We start from the raw sequence: 21,989 nt of genomic DNA on the forward strand, positions 1-21,989 counted from the left end.
GAGCTAGAGGAAGAATCCCATCAGCATTGAGCATGCTTAAACTATTCAAGGCTTTATACACCTCTATCAGATCACCTCGCTGGTGCCTAGTCTCCAGACACTGTAATTTGCAAAACTTAAGCCTTTCTTCGTAAGAGCACCCCTTTGTTCCATTCACTAATCTTGTTGCCCTTCTCTGTACTCGTTCCAGCAGCTCTACATCCTTCTTGAAATGAGGCCTCCAGACCTGTATACAGTACTCTAGGTGTGGCCTGACCATTGCCTTATACAATGGAATAATCACCTCCTTATCCCTGCTGGAAAAATTCCTGTATATCATTGACAATACTCCATGAGCTACTCTTGCAGCCCGTCTGCACTGCTCAGAGAACTTCATATCTGCCTGCAAAACCACCCCCAAGTCCCTTTCATTCTCTACCACTGTCAGTGTAGTACCACAGAGTTGATACGTTGCTCTGGGGTTGCTGTTTCCCATGTGTAGTACTTTACATTTGTCAATGTTAAACTTCATTTGCCACCTCTCAGCCCATCTGCTCAACCTTTCCAGATCCTGTTGCAGCAGTATACTGTCAGTAGTGTCCTTGACAACCCTGCCAACCTTTGTATCATCTGCAAACTTGGACATTAAGCTTGATATACCATCATCAATATCATTTATAAATACAGAAAACAATAATGGACCCAACACTGAGCCCTGAGGGACTCCACTAATAACATTAGTCCACGATGAGCAGTGTCCATTGATTACCACTCTCTGTCTTCTCCCCCTCAACCACCCCTTTATCCATAGCAGCAATTTGCCTCCAATGTCACACTGCTCCAATTTGTGTAGCAGTCTTCCATGTGCAACAGTATCAAAAGCCTTTCTAAGATCCAAGTATATAATATCAAAGTTATTCCCTGCATCCAGTTCTTTTGTGACTGCATCATAGTATCCAATCAAGTTGGTCAGGCAAGACTTCCCCTTAACAAAACCATGCTGTGTCTGAGCTATAACTGAAGTCTTGTCTAAATGATCCTGCAGTGCTTCTTTAACCAGTGCCTCCATTAATTTTCCTGGAACATCCTTGATGAGAGCATCCTTGCACTCAGGGGAGGTTCCCACGGACTGGAGATGTGCAAATGTATCCCCAATTCACAAAGGGGGATCGAAGGGTGACACGAGTAATTACAGACCAGTTAGTTTAACTTCTGTTCCGGGTAAAATAATGGAGTCGCTGGTTAAAGATGCATTGCAGGATCATCTAGACAAGACTGCAGCAATAATTCAGACACAGCATGGGTTTGTTAAGGGAAAGTCTTGTCTGACAAATTTGATAGGATATTATGATGTGGTTACAAAGGAAATGGATGCAAAAAATAATTTTGATATCATATATTTGGATTTCAGGAAAGCTTTTGACACTGTTGCGCATGGAAGACTATTGTACAAATTGGAGCAGAATGGTATTAAGGGTAAGTTGCTACAATGGATAAAAGGATGGTAAGTGCGAGAAGACAGAGGGCGGTAATCAATGGGTGCTGCTCTTCTTGGACTAATGTTGTTAGTGGAGTCCCACAGGGTTCGGTGTTGGGTCCACTGTTGTTTTGTATATTTATCAATGATATTGATGAAGGTATATCAGGCTTAGTGTCAAAGTTTGCAGATGATACAAAGGTTGGCAGGGTTGTTAATGACAGTAATGGCAGTGTGCTACTGCAACAGGATCTAGATAATTTGGGCAGATGGGCTAAGAAGTGGCAACTGAAGTTTAACCTTGACAAATGCAAAGTACTGCATATGGGTAGAAGTAATCCCAGAGAAACGTACCAACTGTGTGGTACTACACTTAAGGTGGTAGAAAATGAAAAAGACCTGGGAGTAATTGTGCAGGCAGATATGAAATTTTCTGAGCAATGCAGACAGGCTGCCAGGGCAGGTCATGGGGTTTTGTCAATGATATATAGGAATTTTGCTAGCAGGGAAAAGGAGGTGATTATCCCTCTGTATAAGGCAATGGTCAGGCCACGCCTTGAGTACTGCGTACAGGTCTGGAGGCCTCATTTTAGGAAGGATGTAGATTTACTTGAGCGTGTACAGAGAAGGGCAACAAGACTGGTGAGGGGAATGAAGGGATCCTCTTATCAAGAGAGGCTTAAGTTCTGCAAATTGCAGTGGCTGGAGATTAGGCACCTGCGCGGTGATCTGATTGAGGTATACAAGGCCTTGAATGGGTTCAGCACGCTGAATTCTGATGGGATCCTTCCACTTGTTCAGATTACGAACCTAAGGGGGCATAAATTCAAATTAAGAAAGGACAGATGTAGAATAGATGTGCGGAAATTTGCCTTTAGCCATCGGGTGGTTAATTGCTGGAACAAACTTCCATCTGTCGTTGTGGAAGTTGATAGGTTGAATAAATTTAAGGAGGAACTGGACAGGCATTTGGAGGGAATGGTGTGATTTTTTTTTTTTGGCTGATGCTGCATAAGCTCATACATTTGCTTTCTTGCATCACATGCCACTACTACTACTACTACCATTGCGAGACATCCCCAGCTCAAATTTGCTAATTGAGATCTGAATCTGTCGCTCTACAGAATTCATTTTTTTTTTTTTCTTGGCACGAGATCATGAGGTCATCTGAATAGTGATATTATTCTACTGTGCTTGGAATATCATGGATGATATTGTTTATTCTTATTAAAAATAGAGTAGGATTCAAAATAGATCCCTGGTAATTCCTCCTGTACATAGATTCTAGAAAGAACATTTAGATGACTAACCTGAAAGGTTCTGCCCTGGAAAAGCTCTGAATAAACAATGGAAGCCTGCCTCGTATTCCAAAGGTGTGAAGATCCCATAAAATACCGAAATGCCATGTTTTATCAAAGGCCTTCTCTAAATGCAAACTTACCATAACTAGGTAGTCATTTCTAACAAAAGCATTTCTGATGTTTGATTCTGCTTTGGTCATCACATCTAATGCAGATCTATTTTGCAGAAAGCCATACTGATTTTTATGTAAGATGTTATGTTATTCTAAAAACCAGGTGAGGCACTTCAGAACCATTTTCTCCAAAGAACTAGTTAAGGAAATTGGACAATAATTAATTGGATTAGAGAGGTCTTTTCCTGGTTTAGGGATGGTTAATACAAGTGAATGTTTCCAAGAGTGAGGATAAACATGTTCCTGAAAAATTCTGTTAAAAAATATTAGAAAAGTTTTTAAAGCAATATCATTCAAGTGTTTTAGCATAATATAAAATATACCATCGAGGTGCTCTGTTAAGAGATTCCTTTAACTCGGATATTATAAAAGGCTGATTATATGGAAGAGAGAGAGACTGGTGTTGAAATTTAACTTATGCCTTTCTGCTAACTCTTTAATTCATTGGAATGGAGCATCATGTGAATTTTCTGCTGAGATTATGGCAAAAGCATTTGCTATGGCTTTGGAGGAAGATAGTTTTTGTCTATGACTGATCAATATAGGGAAGGATGTCAATGGATATTTGCCATTCAGATGTTGGATTTTCCTCCAGATTAATCTAGTATCGGTGTTTTTTGTGATAGTGGAAGAAAACTGTATCCAGGAATCTTTTTTTTGGCTTTCCTTATTTGTCATGCTTTAGCATCAAGTTTTTAGTAATGTATAAGATTAATAGTAGTGGGATGCTTACAGAAAATATTCCAAGCTTTATTTTTTCTTTTTTTGCTCTATTACATTCATCATTCCACCAGTAGCTTTTGCATGGATGAGTCGACAACTGAGGAATAGCTTTATCAGCTGCTGCTAGTATCTGTTTAGTAATATGGTCAGTAGCTTTATGTCAGTAGTAATATGGTCAGTAGCTATTGACTGGTTCTGAATGAAGTTTTTATCAAAAACTGTACTTAAGGAAAATTTTATCCGGTTTGCCTTTGTAAATTTCCATCTTCTGCGAGTTTCCGGATAGGAGGAGGTAGTTTAGAATTTACAAGTAATTGGAAGATGATTGCTATTGTGGGGATTATCCAATACTGCCCAATGTATACTTGAATACAGAGTGGGGGAGCAGATAGATCTCTGGCAGAAGTATTTCCTGTGGGAAAATGCACATGAGTATGTGCACAGGTGTTCAGCAGAGTTAGATTGTGTGTGTCCAGGTTCTTCTTGAGTTTTGTCATCTATATCCATTTCTGAAGTATTAATTTGGCTCTTAGCAGAAAATTCAACTTTTGCCATCCTGGTCTCACTTTGGGACTTTAATGCCAATAGTAGAGGGGATGGAAATTGATGTATTACAAGTCTGGTCTCTGTTGTTTTGCTTCAAAGATGGTTGAGGAACTGAAAGCTGAGCTCTACCCCATTCAGAAAGTGATATGTTAGGTGGAAATGAGTCATTGGTTTGTGTAGCAACCAAACGATATTTCTTTGTAAGATTTGCATATGTAATTTCGAATATATTAGTAGTAGTGGCATGTGATGCAAGAAAGCAAGTGTATGAGCTTATGCAGCATCAGCCAAAAAAAAAAAATCACACCATTTCCTCCAAATGCCTGTCCAGTTCCTCCTTAAATTTATTCAATCTATCAACTTCCACAATGACAGATGGAAGCTTGTTCCAGCAATTAACCACCCACTGGCTAAAGGCAAATTTCCACACATCTATTCTGCATCTGTCTTTTCTTAATTTGAATTTATGCCCCCTTAGGTTCATAATCTGAACAAGTGGAAGGATCCCATCAGAATTCAGCAGGCTCAACCCATTCAATCCCTTATACACCTCAATCAGATCACCGCACAGGTGCCTAGTCTGCAGCCACTGCAATTTGCATAATTTTAGCCTCTCTTGGTAAGAGGATCCCTTCATTCCCCTCACCAATCTTGTTGCCCTTCTCTGTACACGCTCAAGCAAATCGACATCCTTCCTAAAATGAGGCCTCCAGATCTGTACGCAGTACTCAAGGCGTGGTCTGACCATTGCCTTATACAGAGGGACAATCACCTCCTTTTCCTTGCTAGCAAAATTCCTATATATCATTGACAAAACCACATGACCTGCCCTGGCAGCCTGTCTGCATTGCTCAGAAAACCTCATATCTGACTGCACAATTACTCCCAGGTCTTTTTCATTTTCTACCACCTTAACTGTTGGTACTTTTCTCTCGGGTTACTTCTACCCATATGCAGTACTTTGCATTTGTCAAGGTTAAACTTCAGTTGCCACTTCTTAGCCCATCTGCCCAAATTATCTAGATCCTGTTGCAGTAACACACTGCCATTACTGTCATTAACAACCCTGCCAACCTTTGTATCATCTGCAAACTTTGACACTAAGCCTGATATACCTTCATTAATATCATTGATAAATATACAAAACAACAGTGGACCTAACACCGAACCCTGTGGGACTCCACTAATAACATTAGTCCACGAAGAGCAGCACCCATTGATTACCATCCTCGTCTTCTCCCACTCAACCATCCTTTTATCCATTGTAGCAACTTACCCTTAATATCATTCTGCTCCAATTTATACAGTAGTCTTCCATGCACAAGTGTCAAAAGCTTTCCTGAAATCCAAGTATATAATATCAAAATTATTTTTTGTATCCGGTTCCTTTGTAACCACATCATAATATCCTATCAAATTTTGTCAGACAAGACTTTCCCTTAACAAACCCATGCTGTGTCTGAATTATTGCTGCAGTCTTGTCTAGATGATCCTGCAATGCATCTTCAACCAGTGACTCCATTATTTTACCCGGAACAGAAGTTAAACTAAGTGGTCTGTAATTACTCATGTCACCCTTCGATCCCCCTTTTGTGAATTGGGGATACATTTGCACATCTCCAGTCCATGGGGACCTCCCCTGAGTCCAAGGATTCTCTCATAATCTGGTAATACTCTTGTTTCTCTGGTATGCATTTAATTAAAACCCATTATAATTATACCTCAATTAGCATGGTTTCCCATAACATGGAACAGTTTTGGTACTAATTATCAGTGCTATGCAGAGTATTGCTGTAATCAAAATTAAAATAAAATAAATTATGCTGGCTCCCCACATGTCATCAGTTAGAAACTAAGTTAGATTAAATTAAATTAAATTTCAAATATATAATGGGGATAGGTATTAAACACATGAAGTAATGCGTCCCAGGATAGAAAGGGAAAGCTTGCAAAGTAGCGTTAAATAGTCACGAAACTTCGTTTAGGTGAGAACAGTGTTTATAGCAGAAAAGGAGCATCTCGAATATTGCATTCAATAAACTATTGGCTCATGAGAAATAAAAATATATAGAAAGGTAGGAAAGCATAAAGAATACAGAAGAAGACACAAATAGATCTTGCTTGGGCAAATCTAAGGGGTTGCTATTCCTGTTACTATAGTAGGACCCTGAACATAGTTCTGTGAGCATACTCCAGTGTTTAAGCCAGTTATGTGGTATATAAAATAATAAAAAGATAAAAAAGTTAAAAAATAATAATCAATTTTTTACTATTGCATATAGTGGCTATTCTGATACATTGAGACAGAATGATATTAGCATGTATCTTTTTGGAGATATCAGAATGCCAATGCATGAAGTTAAAGACTTTGAAGTGGAAGGCTTCCCATTTATTGTATATGTTGACTATAAGCTACAAGCGAAGATGCACCAAAAAAAGCAAACCTAGAACCAATAATAACTTAAACAGACACAAACTAGGTAACTTTGTCCAGACTAAAACTAATTGGGATAATAATGACATAGAGGTACTGGAGATACATAATCTGCTATTCAGTACAAAACAGTGTCCTAAAAGCACTATATAAATTCATCAACAGTTATGAATTCAAATCTAGCCACCTATTCTACCTGTTAAGTGACATTTTTAAATTCAAGCTAAAATCATCAAATTATGATATTAATAAGAAACATTCTAACATCATTCTAAAATTTCATAATACCACCATGGACTGCATCAATATAAACCATTTCATCAGCTCACATGCAGATCGCCTTCCAGCCAACTGCCAAAATTGAAAGCCAGATACAGATACTCTACACCTTTTTGGCCTTCTGGCCAGTAATTACAAATCCCTTGCTACAAATATGGATATAGAAGAACCAGACACCAACACATGCATTTGCCACAAGGCTGAATTACAGCCTTATGTTAATCCTCGTCATGGGCATATTATAACAGGCAACCTGGAGACAATACCTTACAAGGATCTGAGAAAGATTCTTTCCTATTGATACAAATTCAAGTTGTATACAAAAACCAGCCTAACCACATTCAAAAAGCAGTTGTATCTTGACCTCCTAAGCTACTGCTTCATGCTAGCTTATAAATATAACATACCGATCGAATCTTTCCACAAGTGGATAAATACTGTGTGATCAGAACTAATAAATAATTATAAAGCCTTAAAATCACATGTATCCCCCCCCACCTGCCACTATTAACTGCAATATCTACATACTTAAAAAACAATTATCTGAGCTACATGACCAGTTTATCATCACCCCTGTAGACAAAGCTGCCAGCAACTATGCCTTCATATGTAAAGCTTTTTACTTTCATACACTAAAAGCTGAACTCAATTCTAGTGAAACTTACAAGCCTGTGACCAATAATGGCAATATCATAACAAAAAAGTTAATAGCTATCAACAAAAAATTAAAACTTAATATTAATAATTATAATTTTCCATACATATATAGTCAGTCCTCGTGTAGTGTAAACACGTGTTTACACTAAATGAATTCAATCATACACAATTTATAAATAGGGAACGATATATATAACACAAACCGAATTCGCTTATGCACGATTCGCCTTTGTGTTTACAAGAAATGGCAGTCGGACTGGAATCACCCCAACTGAACGCAACACGATAGGAATGAAGAGAAGATTCTGAAAATGTATTTATGTTTTTTATATCAGTGAAGGGGAAAACGCATTTCATCATAATAACGTAAAATTCCAGCTATCGGTATTATCGCAAATGCAATTAGACCGAGTTTACTACCAGTTTATAACAGATTCCACTAGCAGGAACTCAATTGGAAATTGTTTTTATTGTTTTATGGTAGTAACTCCCAGAAATGTGCTTAGTAAAATGTGAGCTAGTGAGGTACAGTTGTCTTTGCCTTTACGGTGTTGATTATTCAGTTGCTACATGCGCACAGCTTTGTTTATGTGTATCAAGCATGCCTCCTCATTTTGTAATTGTGCTTTATTCCCTAAAAATGAGTAAAATACTTAAAAGGTGTGAAAAGGAAGCATCCTGGTGAAGACACTACAGCTTCAGAAAGAAAAAGAAAAGCAATATTGATAAACAGAGGTGGACTGGGTCAAAAATTCTTACCAGGGAAAATTTGTAGTGGCCTCATATTAGTGTTTATGGACAAAATCACACCGGCCTCTGACCCACCATGGTTTCCCTGGTAAGGCTTATGGCCAGTCCACCTCTGTCGATAGAGAAAAAATATGCAATTGTGAAATGCTTTGAGCAAAATGAAAGACCATGTGATATTGCACATGCTACAGGCCTAAATGAGGCAATGCCAAGAATTACAAAGAATGCAGAGAAAAAAAAAAAACAACTTTCATAGCAGGAACAACTCAAAGTGTAATTAAAATCCATTCGATTAAGACACAAAGAATTGGAAGAGATGGAATGGTTGTCATGTTTGGATATAAAATCAAACAAAAAACAAGTCTGCTTACAATAGAAGCAAAAGCATTAGCAATATTTTATTACATAATAGTCGTAATAAAATACATATTTTATTACGATAATTTATTGTGTTTGGTAATATTTTGATTACAAATGTGTGTTCTATCTTGGGTGGCCGGCACCTAACCCTATTTTTCCCATAGGGCCTGTTGTTTATATTGCACGAGGGTTTCTAGGAACACAACTATCGTGCTATACGAGGACTGACTGTACTTCTTACCTGTTTCTTAAGAACCCAATAGACTTCAGATTTATTACTTCATGCAAGTGCAGCTATGCATACAAACCTGGCAGGACTCTGGAACAGATATATCCCACTTGTTTTCCATAGCCTGTTCACCAGCATTAACCAAGTTAATCTGAAGCTTATACTAAATAATCTGTACAATAAATACAAACATGTAATAGACTGCCAAGCTGGACTGGAGGCAGCTAATGAATGCTGCCAACAAACAGGCATATCAGATCGCCCTATCCAACCGCTTCGAGATGCTGGCCGTGCCCGAGGATATAAATGAAGAAGAAAAGCAGATCTCTGATGCCATCCTGGAATGTGCCAAGCCCCTATGTCCACCTGCCTGACATCGAATGCAACCATGGATATCAGACGAGTGCCTCGACCTCGTGGACAAACGGAAACAGGCAAAGTTGGTCGACTTTGAACGGTACTGGCAGCTAAACCGAGAAGTCCGACAAAGAATGACAGCAGAAAGAGAAGCATACTGGAACCAAGTGGCAGACGATCTTGAAGTGGCGGCATCCAAAAACGAGTATCGCACTCTCTACCGCACCCTCAGATGTCTGAGTGGAAAGACCAAATTGACTAGTGACAACATCAAGAATGCTGATGGGACCTTCGTGCGATCACCATCCGAACGCCTGCAACGGTGGAGTGAATTCTTCAAAGCTTTGTATAATCACGACCCACCTCAGGGACCGCCAGCAACAGCACTCTCGATCGACCCCCCTGAGGTCTCCATGGTCGATGTTGAGCCTACAGTAGAAGTGAAAGCAGCCATACAATCCCTGAAGAATGGCAGGGCACCAGGAGTGGACCAAGTCACCACAGAAGCGATCAAAGCCGGGGGAGATGTACTGCTTCGCCGACTACACTCACTCCTCAAAACCATCTGGTGCACTGAACAAATTCCGTTAACATGGAGGAAAGCCATTATCGTACCGATCCACAAGAAAGGTGATAACCGGGACTGCAAGAACTACCGTGGCATCAGCCTCCTTTCCATCATCGGAAAGGTCTTTATGAAGATCATCCAGTCAAGACTGCAAAAAAACATCGCGAGCAAACCAGTCGAGAAGAACAGGCAGGATTTAGACCTGGGCGAGGATGCTGTGATCAAATCTTTGCCATTCGTCAGCTGATGGAGGAGAGGATCCGGTGTGGACAGCGAACCGTCATTGTTTTCATTGACTTTAAGTCTGCTTTCGACTGTGTCCACCGGCCTGCCTTATGGAAACTACTAGAGGTTGAACATGTACCTCGAAAAGTCATCACACTCCTCCAAACTGCATACAACGGTTTAACCAGCCAGGTGCGCATCCAGAACGATTTATCTGAGGAATTTACCATCCAAACTGGAGTCCGCCAAGGGGATGTAGCCTCCCCGTTGCTTTTCAACATCGTGGTCGACGCCATTATGAGGCAAGCATTCAGAAACAGACAGGGCATACAATATGACAAGGATCACTATGTGACTGACCTGATGTTTGCTGATGATAGTGCTATCCTTGCCGGTAACGACGCTGAAGCCACGGACATCCTCTACGACATTGCCCGCATTGCCCGGCCATACGGTTTGAAGATCAATGCTGGTAAGACAAAGGCCCTGACAACAGATGGGTCGCAAGCCACCATCTATCTCGAAGGCGTCCAGATCGAGCAAGTGCAGGACTTTAAATACCTTGGGTCGCTGGTCCAGGAGAAGAAAGTTGCATCCACCATGGAAATCCACAGCAGAATTGGACAGGCGGCCACTGCGTTCGCCTCGCTCAAATGGTGTCTGTGGAAGAGGACCAACATTTCCACAAAGACTAAAATCCGACTCTTCCGGACTTTGATTCTGCCCATTCTTCTTTACGGATCGGAAACATGGATTTGTCTCAAATTAGATTTGAACAAACTTGAGGTATTCCAAATGCGATGCCTGCGGCAGATCTTGGGCATCTCTCTTCGCGACCGCATCACTAATGATACCATCCGTGCCAGATGCCAACAGCAACCAACCATTGCTGACCAAATCCAGAAGCGAAGGCTCAGATGGTTTGGCCACGTATGTAGAATGGGCACGAACAGAATACCATCCACACTCCTTTGGAGACAACGACCCACCCAATGGAGCATCCAACGGACTGCGCCTAGGAAAACGTGGGCCAAGCAAGTGGAAGATGACTTGAAGAGCCGACGTCTCGACCTTAACCAGGCCAGGACTGAAGCCATGGATCGTAAGGTATGGAAGAACATCACAGAGCAAGTCCGAAACCCTGCGGCACCTACAGCAGCATACTGGTTGCGTGGCCAACCGCCTCCCCCAGCTGCCAGCTAAGGACCAAAGAAGAAGAAGAAGAAGAACCCACTGGAACAACTTAATGAATTTGCGCATTACCAACAATTACATTTTTATTGGAAAAACAGTTTACCTACAAACAATAGGTACCCCTATGGGTAACCCTGCCAGTTTGCATCATTGCAAATCTATACCTGTATTGGTATGAAACCTCACTGCCTCCGAAAATCCGTTTGTTTGTAGCAAATTGCATATTTGTAGCAAATTGACCCAATTTCCTACAAGATCATGCCAATAATATATATCCAGAAGAGCTCACCTTGGAAAAAACCAATTATAATAACCTGGCAGCCAATTACCTTGATTTATATATAGATCTTAATAACCTTCATACCACAGTCAACATATACAATAAACGAGAAGCCTTCAACTTCAAAGTCTTTAACTTCACACATTGGCATTCTAATATCTCCAAAAAGATACATGCTAATATCATTGTCTCAATGATAGCCATTATATGCTTGTTTGTTTGTTTGATTTGGATTTTATTGGCGCATTAGCAACTAAGGCAATAATGCGCCAAGACCAGGTAATATATAAAAATTTAACATCTCAGTGACCTAATTAATTAGGCCACCATGTCCAGATATATAATAACAAATATATAAAAAGATAAATCAATAAAAGAAATAGAATAGCATATATATTTTAAATACGATTAAAAACCTTTATTGATTTCAAAAAGCTAAAAATAGCAGACACATTGTCATTGTCGGATAAAATCTGACTGAGTGTATACGGCTCAGTCAGATGGTTAAAAGTGGTAAAACGGATATTGATAAAAATTTGGACAGTCAACTAAAATGTGTCTGATAGATAAAATTGTGCCAAGGACTCACACATAGGAGAGTCATCAGCCCTCAGCAAAAAAGAATGAGTCAAATGACTATGTTCTATGCGGGTCCGGGCAAGAACAACTTCCTCCTTACGATTCCTACGCAGACTAGGCCATCCTGGCATCCTGGCCAAAAACCCATTATGGCCAAAAACGTTAGGGCAAATGCCATTCATTTTTCAGGTTCATCTCTTTGTGGCTTCTGATAGCAACTGATCTTGTATGGATAATAGGGATTAGTTTCCGAAGAATTTTCCACGCAGTGGAATATGGCACATCCAATTGCCTCGCTGCTCCCTGTGCACTGCTGCTAGTTCCAACAGCTGCATCCATGGTTCGGTCGATGATAGCCGTTTCAACTTCCTCTGCTATGTGAAGTGAAACAGGCTTCCTTTCTCTTTCAGCTTAACAACAAAGGACCCGGTTTCCTCAAATTTTTTATTCATCCTTCTAACTGCCGCAGCTGATAAAGGACGGCGCCTCCGTAGCCAGGTGGGAAGGAGCAGCAGCAGTGTGTAGCACACGCTTCTTGATTAGACCGGGGTTCGAGCCCGTCACCACCAAATACGAAGGATGCGGAAAGGTCAGGGAATGACCACCGCATATCCCGGAGCAATATGGCCTTAGTTGCTAATGCTCCTAAAAAAAACCAAATAACAAGCTGATAAAGGACCTTGATGTATGTTCTTACAGCATCTAAATTCATGCAGAGTGGCTGCTGCATTGCATCCATTAACGTAGAAGGCAGAATGACATGCACTGTTAACAGTAAACTTACAGAATACGCTTGTGATGTTCCGTTGTGCCTTTATAGCTTTCTGCTGCTGGGAAAATTAAATTAACTCAGATTTATGCAAATTTTCTGCTCTCTTAGGTGTCTTATTTTTTAGTTTGGATTTAAAACATTAGTGCAATTCAGTTTCTTTCTGTTTTTTTTGCAAAGAGCACAAATAAAAATTTGTAATTTCATTAAGATTTGTCTTAGTTTTTTTATTTATTTTATTTTATTAATAGCAAGATACACAACAGGTAACCATTAACAGTGTATCTGAGATCAGATCAATAAACATAATAACAATAATATGAAATCCAACAGGACAATAAACATTGATATAGATTCAAACAATAAAAGCATATGTACAAAAGAGGATTGTATTAAGTTAAGTTACCGGTAAAACAAGTAATAATTAATCCGTTAGAGAATAGAAAAATAATATAACAAATAATAAGCTACAATAATTAGATGTGAGCTAGTCACTTTGCAATTTAAGAGAAGAGGCAAACTTGTGGATGGAGTTCATCAGTGATTGGGAGTTGTCAAAGAAGTCAATGAGAGAGTCATTTGCTGATTTGTTGATTCTGTTCAGTGGACTGAACTTCATAAAGTCCGTGTTGGCAGAGTCAAGGCGAAACGGTGTAAGGTTCCTGACTTGTCTACAGGGAGCATTGAAGTTTATTTTACTCAGGATATCAGATGCTTCATAAATTCCAGTGATTACTTTGGCTAGAAGGGCGATGTCAGCAGTAACTCTTCTAGTGCACAGAGGCCTCAGATGAAAGTAATCACACAGCGATTCATAATACACAGCGATTCATAAATAGTAAATAGAATAGAGAATTGCGGTACGTAAGGTAACGGACAAAATTTTTTTGGACTGCTTCAATTTTGTTAGTTAAAGTCTTTGTGTGAGGATTCCAGATGGGTGAACTGAATTCAAGGATTGGCAGAACAATAGTTTTATAAAGAATAACCACATATCTGTAGTTTTTGAACTTGTATGTGTTCCGTTTGATGAATCCCAGTGTTTTGAATGCTTTGCTGGTGATTTTAAGGACATGGGCATCGAATTTAGCACTGCTGGAAAAGAGTTATTTATTTGTTGCTACTTTGTCATGTCTTTCCTCTTGTACAGCACCATATTATCCCCTATTGGCAGATTTTGGAAACAAATTTGTTTTTTGTGGGATCCTTCTCTCAATGTCTTGAATAGTTTACTTGCTAATTTTGGTGGCATTCTGCTTATTGCCTTGAGCTACAGAGAGCTCTGAATAGGGATACTTTAATTATGGCCACCCTGTATATATATATATATATATATATATATATATATATATATATATACACACTAACTTTTTGAAATGATTATTTTAAATTTACAAAAAGTGTGTCACATGGTTCATAATTTTACCCCAGAGTATAAAATAAAATAAACATTTCAATGACAAATATTACGCAACGTCATGTAATATTAAACCTTCGGCATAATATAATAACAAAAATAACAAAACCAGAGTATAATTCCTTATTACCGAAGTATCTGTAGTTCTTCTTTTGTATGAGATAACTCTGCTTTTAAAATTTTCATTCTGATAAATGCTTTCATTTCACCATAATCCTTTCCTTGGTTAAAATCCCACTATTAGAAAAAATATTAATTTATATAAATCAGAGAATTTTATTTAAAAGCAAAATAATTGCAGAAAATTGCATATAACATTTTAAATGAATTATGAGAAACTAGTAAATAGTAAATTTTTAAGACAGATTTAGCAAATTCTTGAAGACCACTTGAAAATAAGAAATACATTTTTTTCAGCCTTTTGTTTTTTTTTTTTTTTTTTTTTTTTTTTCAGAAAAACGAACTTTCCAAATTTTCTTTCAAAATTACTAACCTTTGAAATGATATCCATTCATAATATCATAAAAAGCAAAACAAATAAAAGAGAAAAAGTGTATTTTCAAAATTTTAAAATTTCTACTTGAACAAAAATATAATGTAAAGAATACAAGATTAGCATTCAATAGAGAAAAATATATTCCTTATTATATAAGAGATCAAAATCAAGAATCTATTAAAATGATAAATATAGATATGTCTCCAAGACTACTGTTGAAATAATGGCATACTAATACAGCTTAGTATAGCAACTGTTAGTGTAGTACTTGGAAAGGAATGACTGTACCCAGAGAACCAAAACATTTTTTTTTTTTTTTTTTTTGTTAGTTGTTGCCGCATCAGCTTCTGTGGCCATAATGCACCTCCTAAAGTTTTTGCATTTTTTACTCTGATCCAAGCCCAAGGCAGGATTCGAACCTGTGACCTTTGGGTTGCCAGGCAGGCACTTTACCCACCTGGCTAGCCCGGTCAGCCATAAGACATTCTAATAATCAAATTAAAATAAAATCATAAAATAAATGAAAAAATGATATAATGATAATGTCAATGTTGAAAAAATGTTGAGTTACGGTTAAATTTGAAAGTGTCTGCAATTCTGCCTAGACACGATAGGAGGAAGTATATGATGAGAGCCTTGTCAATCCAATTTGGCAGAGAGATTCTGCAAGACTAATGGGGTAGAATTTTTTGCAGCATGGTCTGTGCTTGTTAACAGGAGATACATTGTTTCTACAGGGATGGGATACACTGAAATAGAAAGTGTGCAAGAAGATTTTCTGATGCTATCGAGTCAGAGTTAGGTGGGTCGGAAAACTAGAAGATTGGGAGTGGGGAAGATTCACAGAATAACAGATTAACAGTAGCAACAGGCAGAGGTGTAAGTGATTCTTGCACTGATTCCACTGGAAAGCGAGGTATTGGGAATTTCAAGGACTGCTGGGAGTCATCATGGAACAAGTAAATATATGGGTTGTGTTAGTGTAACTAAGAGTAAGAAGAGATGCATGTATACTTCCATGTACACCAATGATAGGAGTTTAGTAAATAAATTTGATAAATTTGAGGTGCTGGTCAAAACATAAAAGGCAGATATTATTGGGATATCAGTGATGCGGTGTCGCACAGATATAAGGAATGCAGAACTGCAATTTGGGGATACAATGTGTACAGAAAGGATAGACAGGATAGGAGGGGAGGAGGGGTTATGCTGTTAGTTAACAAACACATAACATTTAGGGAAGTGCAAGCAGTTGACATGGGTGGACAGTGCAATGTTGAGTCAGTTTGGTGTGAAATAACCACTGGGAAAGAGAAATTGAGAGTAGGAGTTGTTATAGGCCTGATGAGTATAACGAACAACTGTACAGAGAAATGGAGTGGGCCAGTAAATAATCAGATTGTTTTATAATGTGGGATTTTAACTCCCAGATATTGATTGGGACTTCTGAGTTGGTCACTCACATACTAGCAAAGCCTTTTCGGATTTATTGAATTATTGGTTTTTACAGCAGCTTGTTCGAGAGGCAACCAGAGGGAGTAATATTCTGGATCTGATTATCAGTAGTGATTTTTCATGCATTAAGAATCTGCTGATAAAGGAACCACTAGGTGGCAGTGATCACAGTGTGCCGATGTGGGATTTACTCAAAGATGTAACTACAGTTAGGGGTAAAGAGAAGGTTTTTGCTTTGGTAAAGGGGACTAATGGTCTGAGGCAGTTTTTAAAGTCTATACAGCCAGACCAATTTGATGGTGTTACCAACAGCAAATTCTAAGTGAGAAGCATTCAAGGAAGTAATCTTGGAAGCTACTAGGCTTTTCATACCAACTAAGAAATACTGTTCATAGCTTAGGCCTAAATGGATGTCACATGAACTAATGAGACTCATGGCAGAGAAGAAAAATGAATGGGGTGCATATAAATTATCAGGAGACAGTGCATATGGTAGATATATGATAGTTTGGAATCAAGTCACAAAGGATGTCAGGCAAACAAAGACAGATTACGAGAAATCTTTCGCAAAGGATAACAAAAAAAAAACAGTAAAGACAAGCTTATAAAGTATCAGCCAAAAAAAAAAAAAACTTACATACTTCACCCATCCATCCCCTCCGAGAATTTGCCTAATTCTTTCTTGAATTTATTCACACCATCCACTTCCACAAAAAAAAGATGGAAGTTTGTCCAATGATCAACTACCCACTGCCTGAAGGCAAACTTCCACACATCTATTCAGCAATCATCCTTCCTCAATTTGAATTAATGCCCTTTGTGTGTAGTCTCAGCAAGAGGAAGAATGTAATCAACATTTTGTTAACTCGATCCATTCAAGGCCTTAACACATCAATCAGTTCTCCACGCAGGTGCCTAGTTTCCAAATGCTGAAATTTGCAAAAGTTAACCCTTTCTTGGTAAGAGCACCCTTTCCTTCCCTTCACTAATCTGTTTGCCTTTCTCTACACCCATTCCAGCAGATATGTTAATCAGATTACTGCTGCCCATATGCAGTACATTATATTTGTCATTGTTCAACTTCAACTGCCATTTCTCAGCCCACCGGCATAATTTTCCTAGACATTGTTAATTTCCTTGATCATATAAAAATGCCCAGATTAACTGTCTTAAAAAGCTTAACATCTTAAGAGTTCTATCAGGAACAATGTGAAGAGCTGACTGTTACACACTACTACATCTCTACCATGCATTGTAGAAACATAGTCCAGGTCATGTCTGGACTATGTTTCTGTAGCGTATAGCTCTGTTAGACCAAGCGTTTTACTTTGGCTTGCACTGGGGGAGTACCGTATATTAGGTTCAGAGCCTATATGCTGAAACGCATGAAACACACTTGCAACTATGCAGACAAATGCTTTTATTAAATTATGCCGCAAAACTCAAAGGGCATCAAAACACCCCAATTGGAACAGTCTTTTCTCTTCTAAATGGGAAAACCTTTATAGAGCTTACCATCTATAAATCCACTAACAGGGATACATCTTCGCTCACTGCAAGCTGACTAACAAATTGATCTGGGTAAGATACAGCCTACTGCCTCTCGTACAATTCCACTGTGGATGTATGATATACCGATGTGTGACTTTTTTTTCACAGCCTGGGGAAAACACACCATGTCCCAACAGAACATGCTACAAATATATACCACACTGAGAACCCAGCACGGCCAGTACACACTGATCTACACGGATGGATCTTGAACAGTTAACCCATTAACTGACAAGCATGTTGGTGCAGCAGCAGCAGTATTTCCTAAATGTCCAAAAAGCTCCCCACTGAATGTAGCAGCTATACTGCAGAACTCTTAAGGTAGTTTAAGGCTGTCCACATAGCCTTAAACTACGTTACATTCTTAAGAATCATATTGCACAGTGTTATTTATATAGATTCCATTAGTGCTATCCTAGTTATACAACACAATACAAAGAATGATAACCCCCCTTACTTAGACAGATCTAGAATACTCTGACTAAATTAAACCAGAAGAAACAACAAGTTCTCTTTTGTTGGATCCCTGGTCATGCTGGAATTTCTGGAAATGAACAGGCCAACCTAGCTGACAAAACTGCTACTGATCCTATAGACCATCCTTCACTACATCGAGAAATACATTTGTATTTCTATAATCTATAGGGCCACCCCCTGAATCCAAGGATGCTCTCATAATTATGGCTAAAGGTTTGCTTACCTTCTTTGATGCCTCCCTTAATATAATTGGATAGATTTCATCCATCCCAGGCACCTTTTTTATGTTCAGCTTCAACAATTTCTCTTCCATTTTCCTTTCATGCATCACAAAGTCACTTAGGGTTTGATAAATTCTAAGTGACTTTATGATAACTGAAAAGAAAGCTCCACATTAGTTTGAAAAACTTAAGGCATCCCCTCCCCCTAAGGAATTCCTCATATGTGAATGTAGATGAAAAAGACCTATTCAATTTGTTAGCAACCTGAATAGTCTTGAACAGTTAACCCATTAACATCAAGTGGCCCAAAGTGATTCAACTCTTTCCTTCTACCGTTAATATAAACATAGAAGTTTTTGCTACTTTTCTTTGTTACAGATTTATCATAATCTACCTTAGCTTGCCTAACCTCCTTTGTTTGTGACTTGACTAATTTATATATACCATAGGCTTCTGTATCACCAGATAATTTATATGTATCCCATGCACTTTTTTTCTCTGCCAAGTGTCTCAATAGTTCCTCTGACATCCATTTAGGTCTAAGTCTTGAACAGTATTTCTTAGTTGGTGCGAAAAGTCTAGTAACTTCTATGATTACTTCCCTAAATGCTTCCCATTTAGAATTTGCTTGGTCCCTCTGCATAGAATTTAAAAACTGTCTGAGAGCACTGTAGTCGGCCTTATAAAAGCAAAATCTCTACCCTTTACTCTTGACAGTAGTTATATCTTTAAGTAAATCCCACTTCAGTACACTGTGATCACTGCTATCCAGTGTCTTTTACCTGCCAATCCTTAATTAATGAACAAAGAATAACTGCTGATAACCAGATCAAGACTACTGCCTCCTGTTGTTGCCTTATCTAACATGCTGCTGTAGAAAACAGTCTTCCCAGAAATCTACGAAAGTCTTGCTAGAGTGTGAGTGACCAAACAGAAAGTTCTAGTCAATATCTGTAAAATTAAAATCCCCCATTATAAGACATTTTGATTTACTGGCCCACTCTATTTTTATGCATAGCTGTTTGTTATAGTTATCATAGTCATTAGGCCTAGAGCACACTTCTACATTCAATTTCATTTTCCTAATGCTTATGTCATACTAAATTGACTCAACATTGCACTGGCCACTTACAATTACAAGTAGTTATGATTCAATCAGAAATTAAATTTTCCATTCAGTGTAAGCAGGTGGTTATGAAGACACATGGTGTCTCATTCAAGATATATATATATGAACTTGATAGTAGGGAGAAGGTATCATTACCCCTCTATAAAAAGATGATGGTTAAACAACACCTGAAAAAAAAAAAAAAAAAAAACAGATGGACAACTTCTGGAGAGAGAGAGTTCAAACAACTGTGACCAGATTAGTGATTAAGTGCAATCAATGCACCTATGAAGAATGAATTAGAAGATGTGGACTGCAATGTTTTTGACAACTAGACAATTGAGGTATACAAAGCACTAAGAGTTGAATAAAATGAATGAGGAAGGTCTGTTGTTGTTCTTCACAAGTGAGATAGGAACAACACATGAGGCACAAATATAAAATCTCAGAGAATAACAGAGGATTGGGTCTCATGAAGTTCACCTGTGGTTGAAAACAGTGAAATAAGTTACCTTCCAATGTGGTAAAAGCAGTGCTTTTGGCTAAATTCAACACAGAATTGGATGGTTACCTGTGTGAATTTAAATAGTAATAATTTACATAAATAGTAATAATAAAAGGGTGCTCTTATCTACATAGGTCATTCCAAAACTAACCCTTCAAACGTTTTTCACAGACACAACTGAAGGTATGCCTAACACCATTAATAACAGATGCTATCATTGTGGACAGAGTGTCATGTGGCAGAGCCCTTCATGGATAAGAATGGTCTCCTGTTTCAGGTATGAAACAGGAGACCATTTTTATGGGGTCTGATATTGTCACGATGAAGGAGAAATTTTCCTTTCTTCTCTCTCTCTCTCTCTCTCTTCCACCCAACCCTTGCAATTTGTGTCTTCAATTCTTCAGTGTCCTCAAACATCAAACAAAACTAATTATTAGTATTAGTAGAGGCATACGATGTAAGAAAGCAAGCTTATGCAGCATCAGCCAAAAAAAAAAAAACCTCCCATTTCATCCCTCCATTCATTCCATATGATTGTCCAGCTCAGTCTTAAATTTATTTAGGCTATTAGTTGGTTTGTTATTTGGTTTTTGGGAGCATTAGCAACTAAGGCCATACTGCTCCAGGAATATGCCGTGGTCTCATTCCCTTGATCTTTCCGCATCCTCCGTATTTGGTGGTGACAGGCTCGAACCCCGGTCTAATCAAGAAGTGTGTGCTACGCACTGGTGCTCCTTCCCACCTGGCTACAGAGGCACATTAGGCTATTAGCTTCCACAACAAAAGATGGAAGCCTGTTCTACTAATCAACTACCCGATGGCTAAAGGCAAATTTCTGCACATCTATTCTACAACTATCTATCCTCAATTTGAAACTGTTCCCCCTCAGGTTCTTAGTCTGAGCAAGACGAAGAATCCCATCAGCATTTAGCTTGCTCAACCCATTCAAGGCCTTATACACCTCAATCAGATCAACTCGCAGGTGCCTACTCTCCAGGCACTGCAATTTGCAGAACTTAGGCCTTTCTTGGTAAGAGCAATCCCATTTTCCCCTCACCAATCTTGTTGTCCTTCTTTGTACTCGTTCTAGCAACACTACATCCTTCCTAAAAGGAGGCCTCCAGACCTGTACCCAGTACTCTAGGTGTGGCCTGACCATTGCCTTGTATAACAGGATTATCACCTCCCTGTCCCTGCTAGCAAAATTCCTATATATCATTGACAAGACTCCATGACCTGTCCTGGCAGTCCATCTGCACTGCTCAGTGAACTTCATATTTGGCTGCACCATTATCCCCCAGGTCTTTTGCACTTTCCACTTCCCTCAGTGCAGTACCACCCAATTGGTATGTTTCTCTTCGGTTATTATTACCCATATGCAGTACTTTGCATTTGTCAATGTTAAAACTCTCCAGTTGCCACCTCAACTTATCTAGATCCAGTTGTAGTAGCATACTGTCATCACTGTCGTTAACAACCCTGCCAACCTTTGTATGTAAAGATATAACTACTTAAAGATATAACTGCAAACTTGTACATTAAACCTGATATACCTTCATCAATATCATTGATAAATACACAAAACAACAATGGGCCTAACACCAAACCCTGGGGAACTCCACTAATAACATTTGTCCACAAAGAGCAGTGTCCATTGATTACTGATCCACGAAGAGCAGTGTCCACTGATCTCTACTGTCTCCCACTCAATCATCCCTTTATCCATTGTAGCAGCTTACCCTTGATGCCATACCTCTCCAATTTGTATAGCAGTCTTCCATGTGCAACAGTATCAAAATCTTTCCTGAAATCAAAGTATATGATATCAAAATTATTTTTGGCATTTAGTTCCTTTGTGACCACATCATAGTAAGCAATC

At 38.7% G+C, this 21,989-nt stretch overlaps 1 protein-coding gene across 1 annotated transcript in view; it reads right to left on the bottom strand.

The window, feature by feature from the left end:
• LOC150077626 (aminopeptidase O-like) overlaps positions 1 to 21,989 on the bottom strand; it is a 407,406-nt gene that overhangs the window by 246,597 nt on the left and 138,820 nt on the right. Inside the window, exon 7 of the mRNA XM_090385969.1 lies at positions 14,428 to 14,534. Within this exon, the coding sequence (XP_090242095.1) occupies positions 14,428 to 14,534 (107 nt within the window). The remainder of the gene's footprint in view (positions 1 to 14,427; positions 14,535 to 21,989) is intronic.

This window comes from Mastigoproctus giganteus, chromosome 12 (assembly GCF_048544385.1).
Source record: "Mastigoproctus giganteus isolate SK-2022 chromosome 12, ASM4854438v1, whole genome shotgun sequence".
NCBI classification, from domain to species: Eukaryota; Metazoa; Arthropoda; class Arachnida; order Uropygi; family Thelyphonidae; genus Mastigoproctus; species Mastigoproctus giganteus.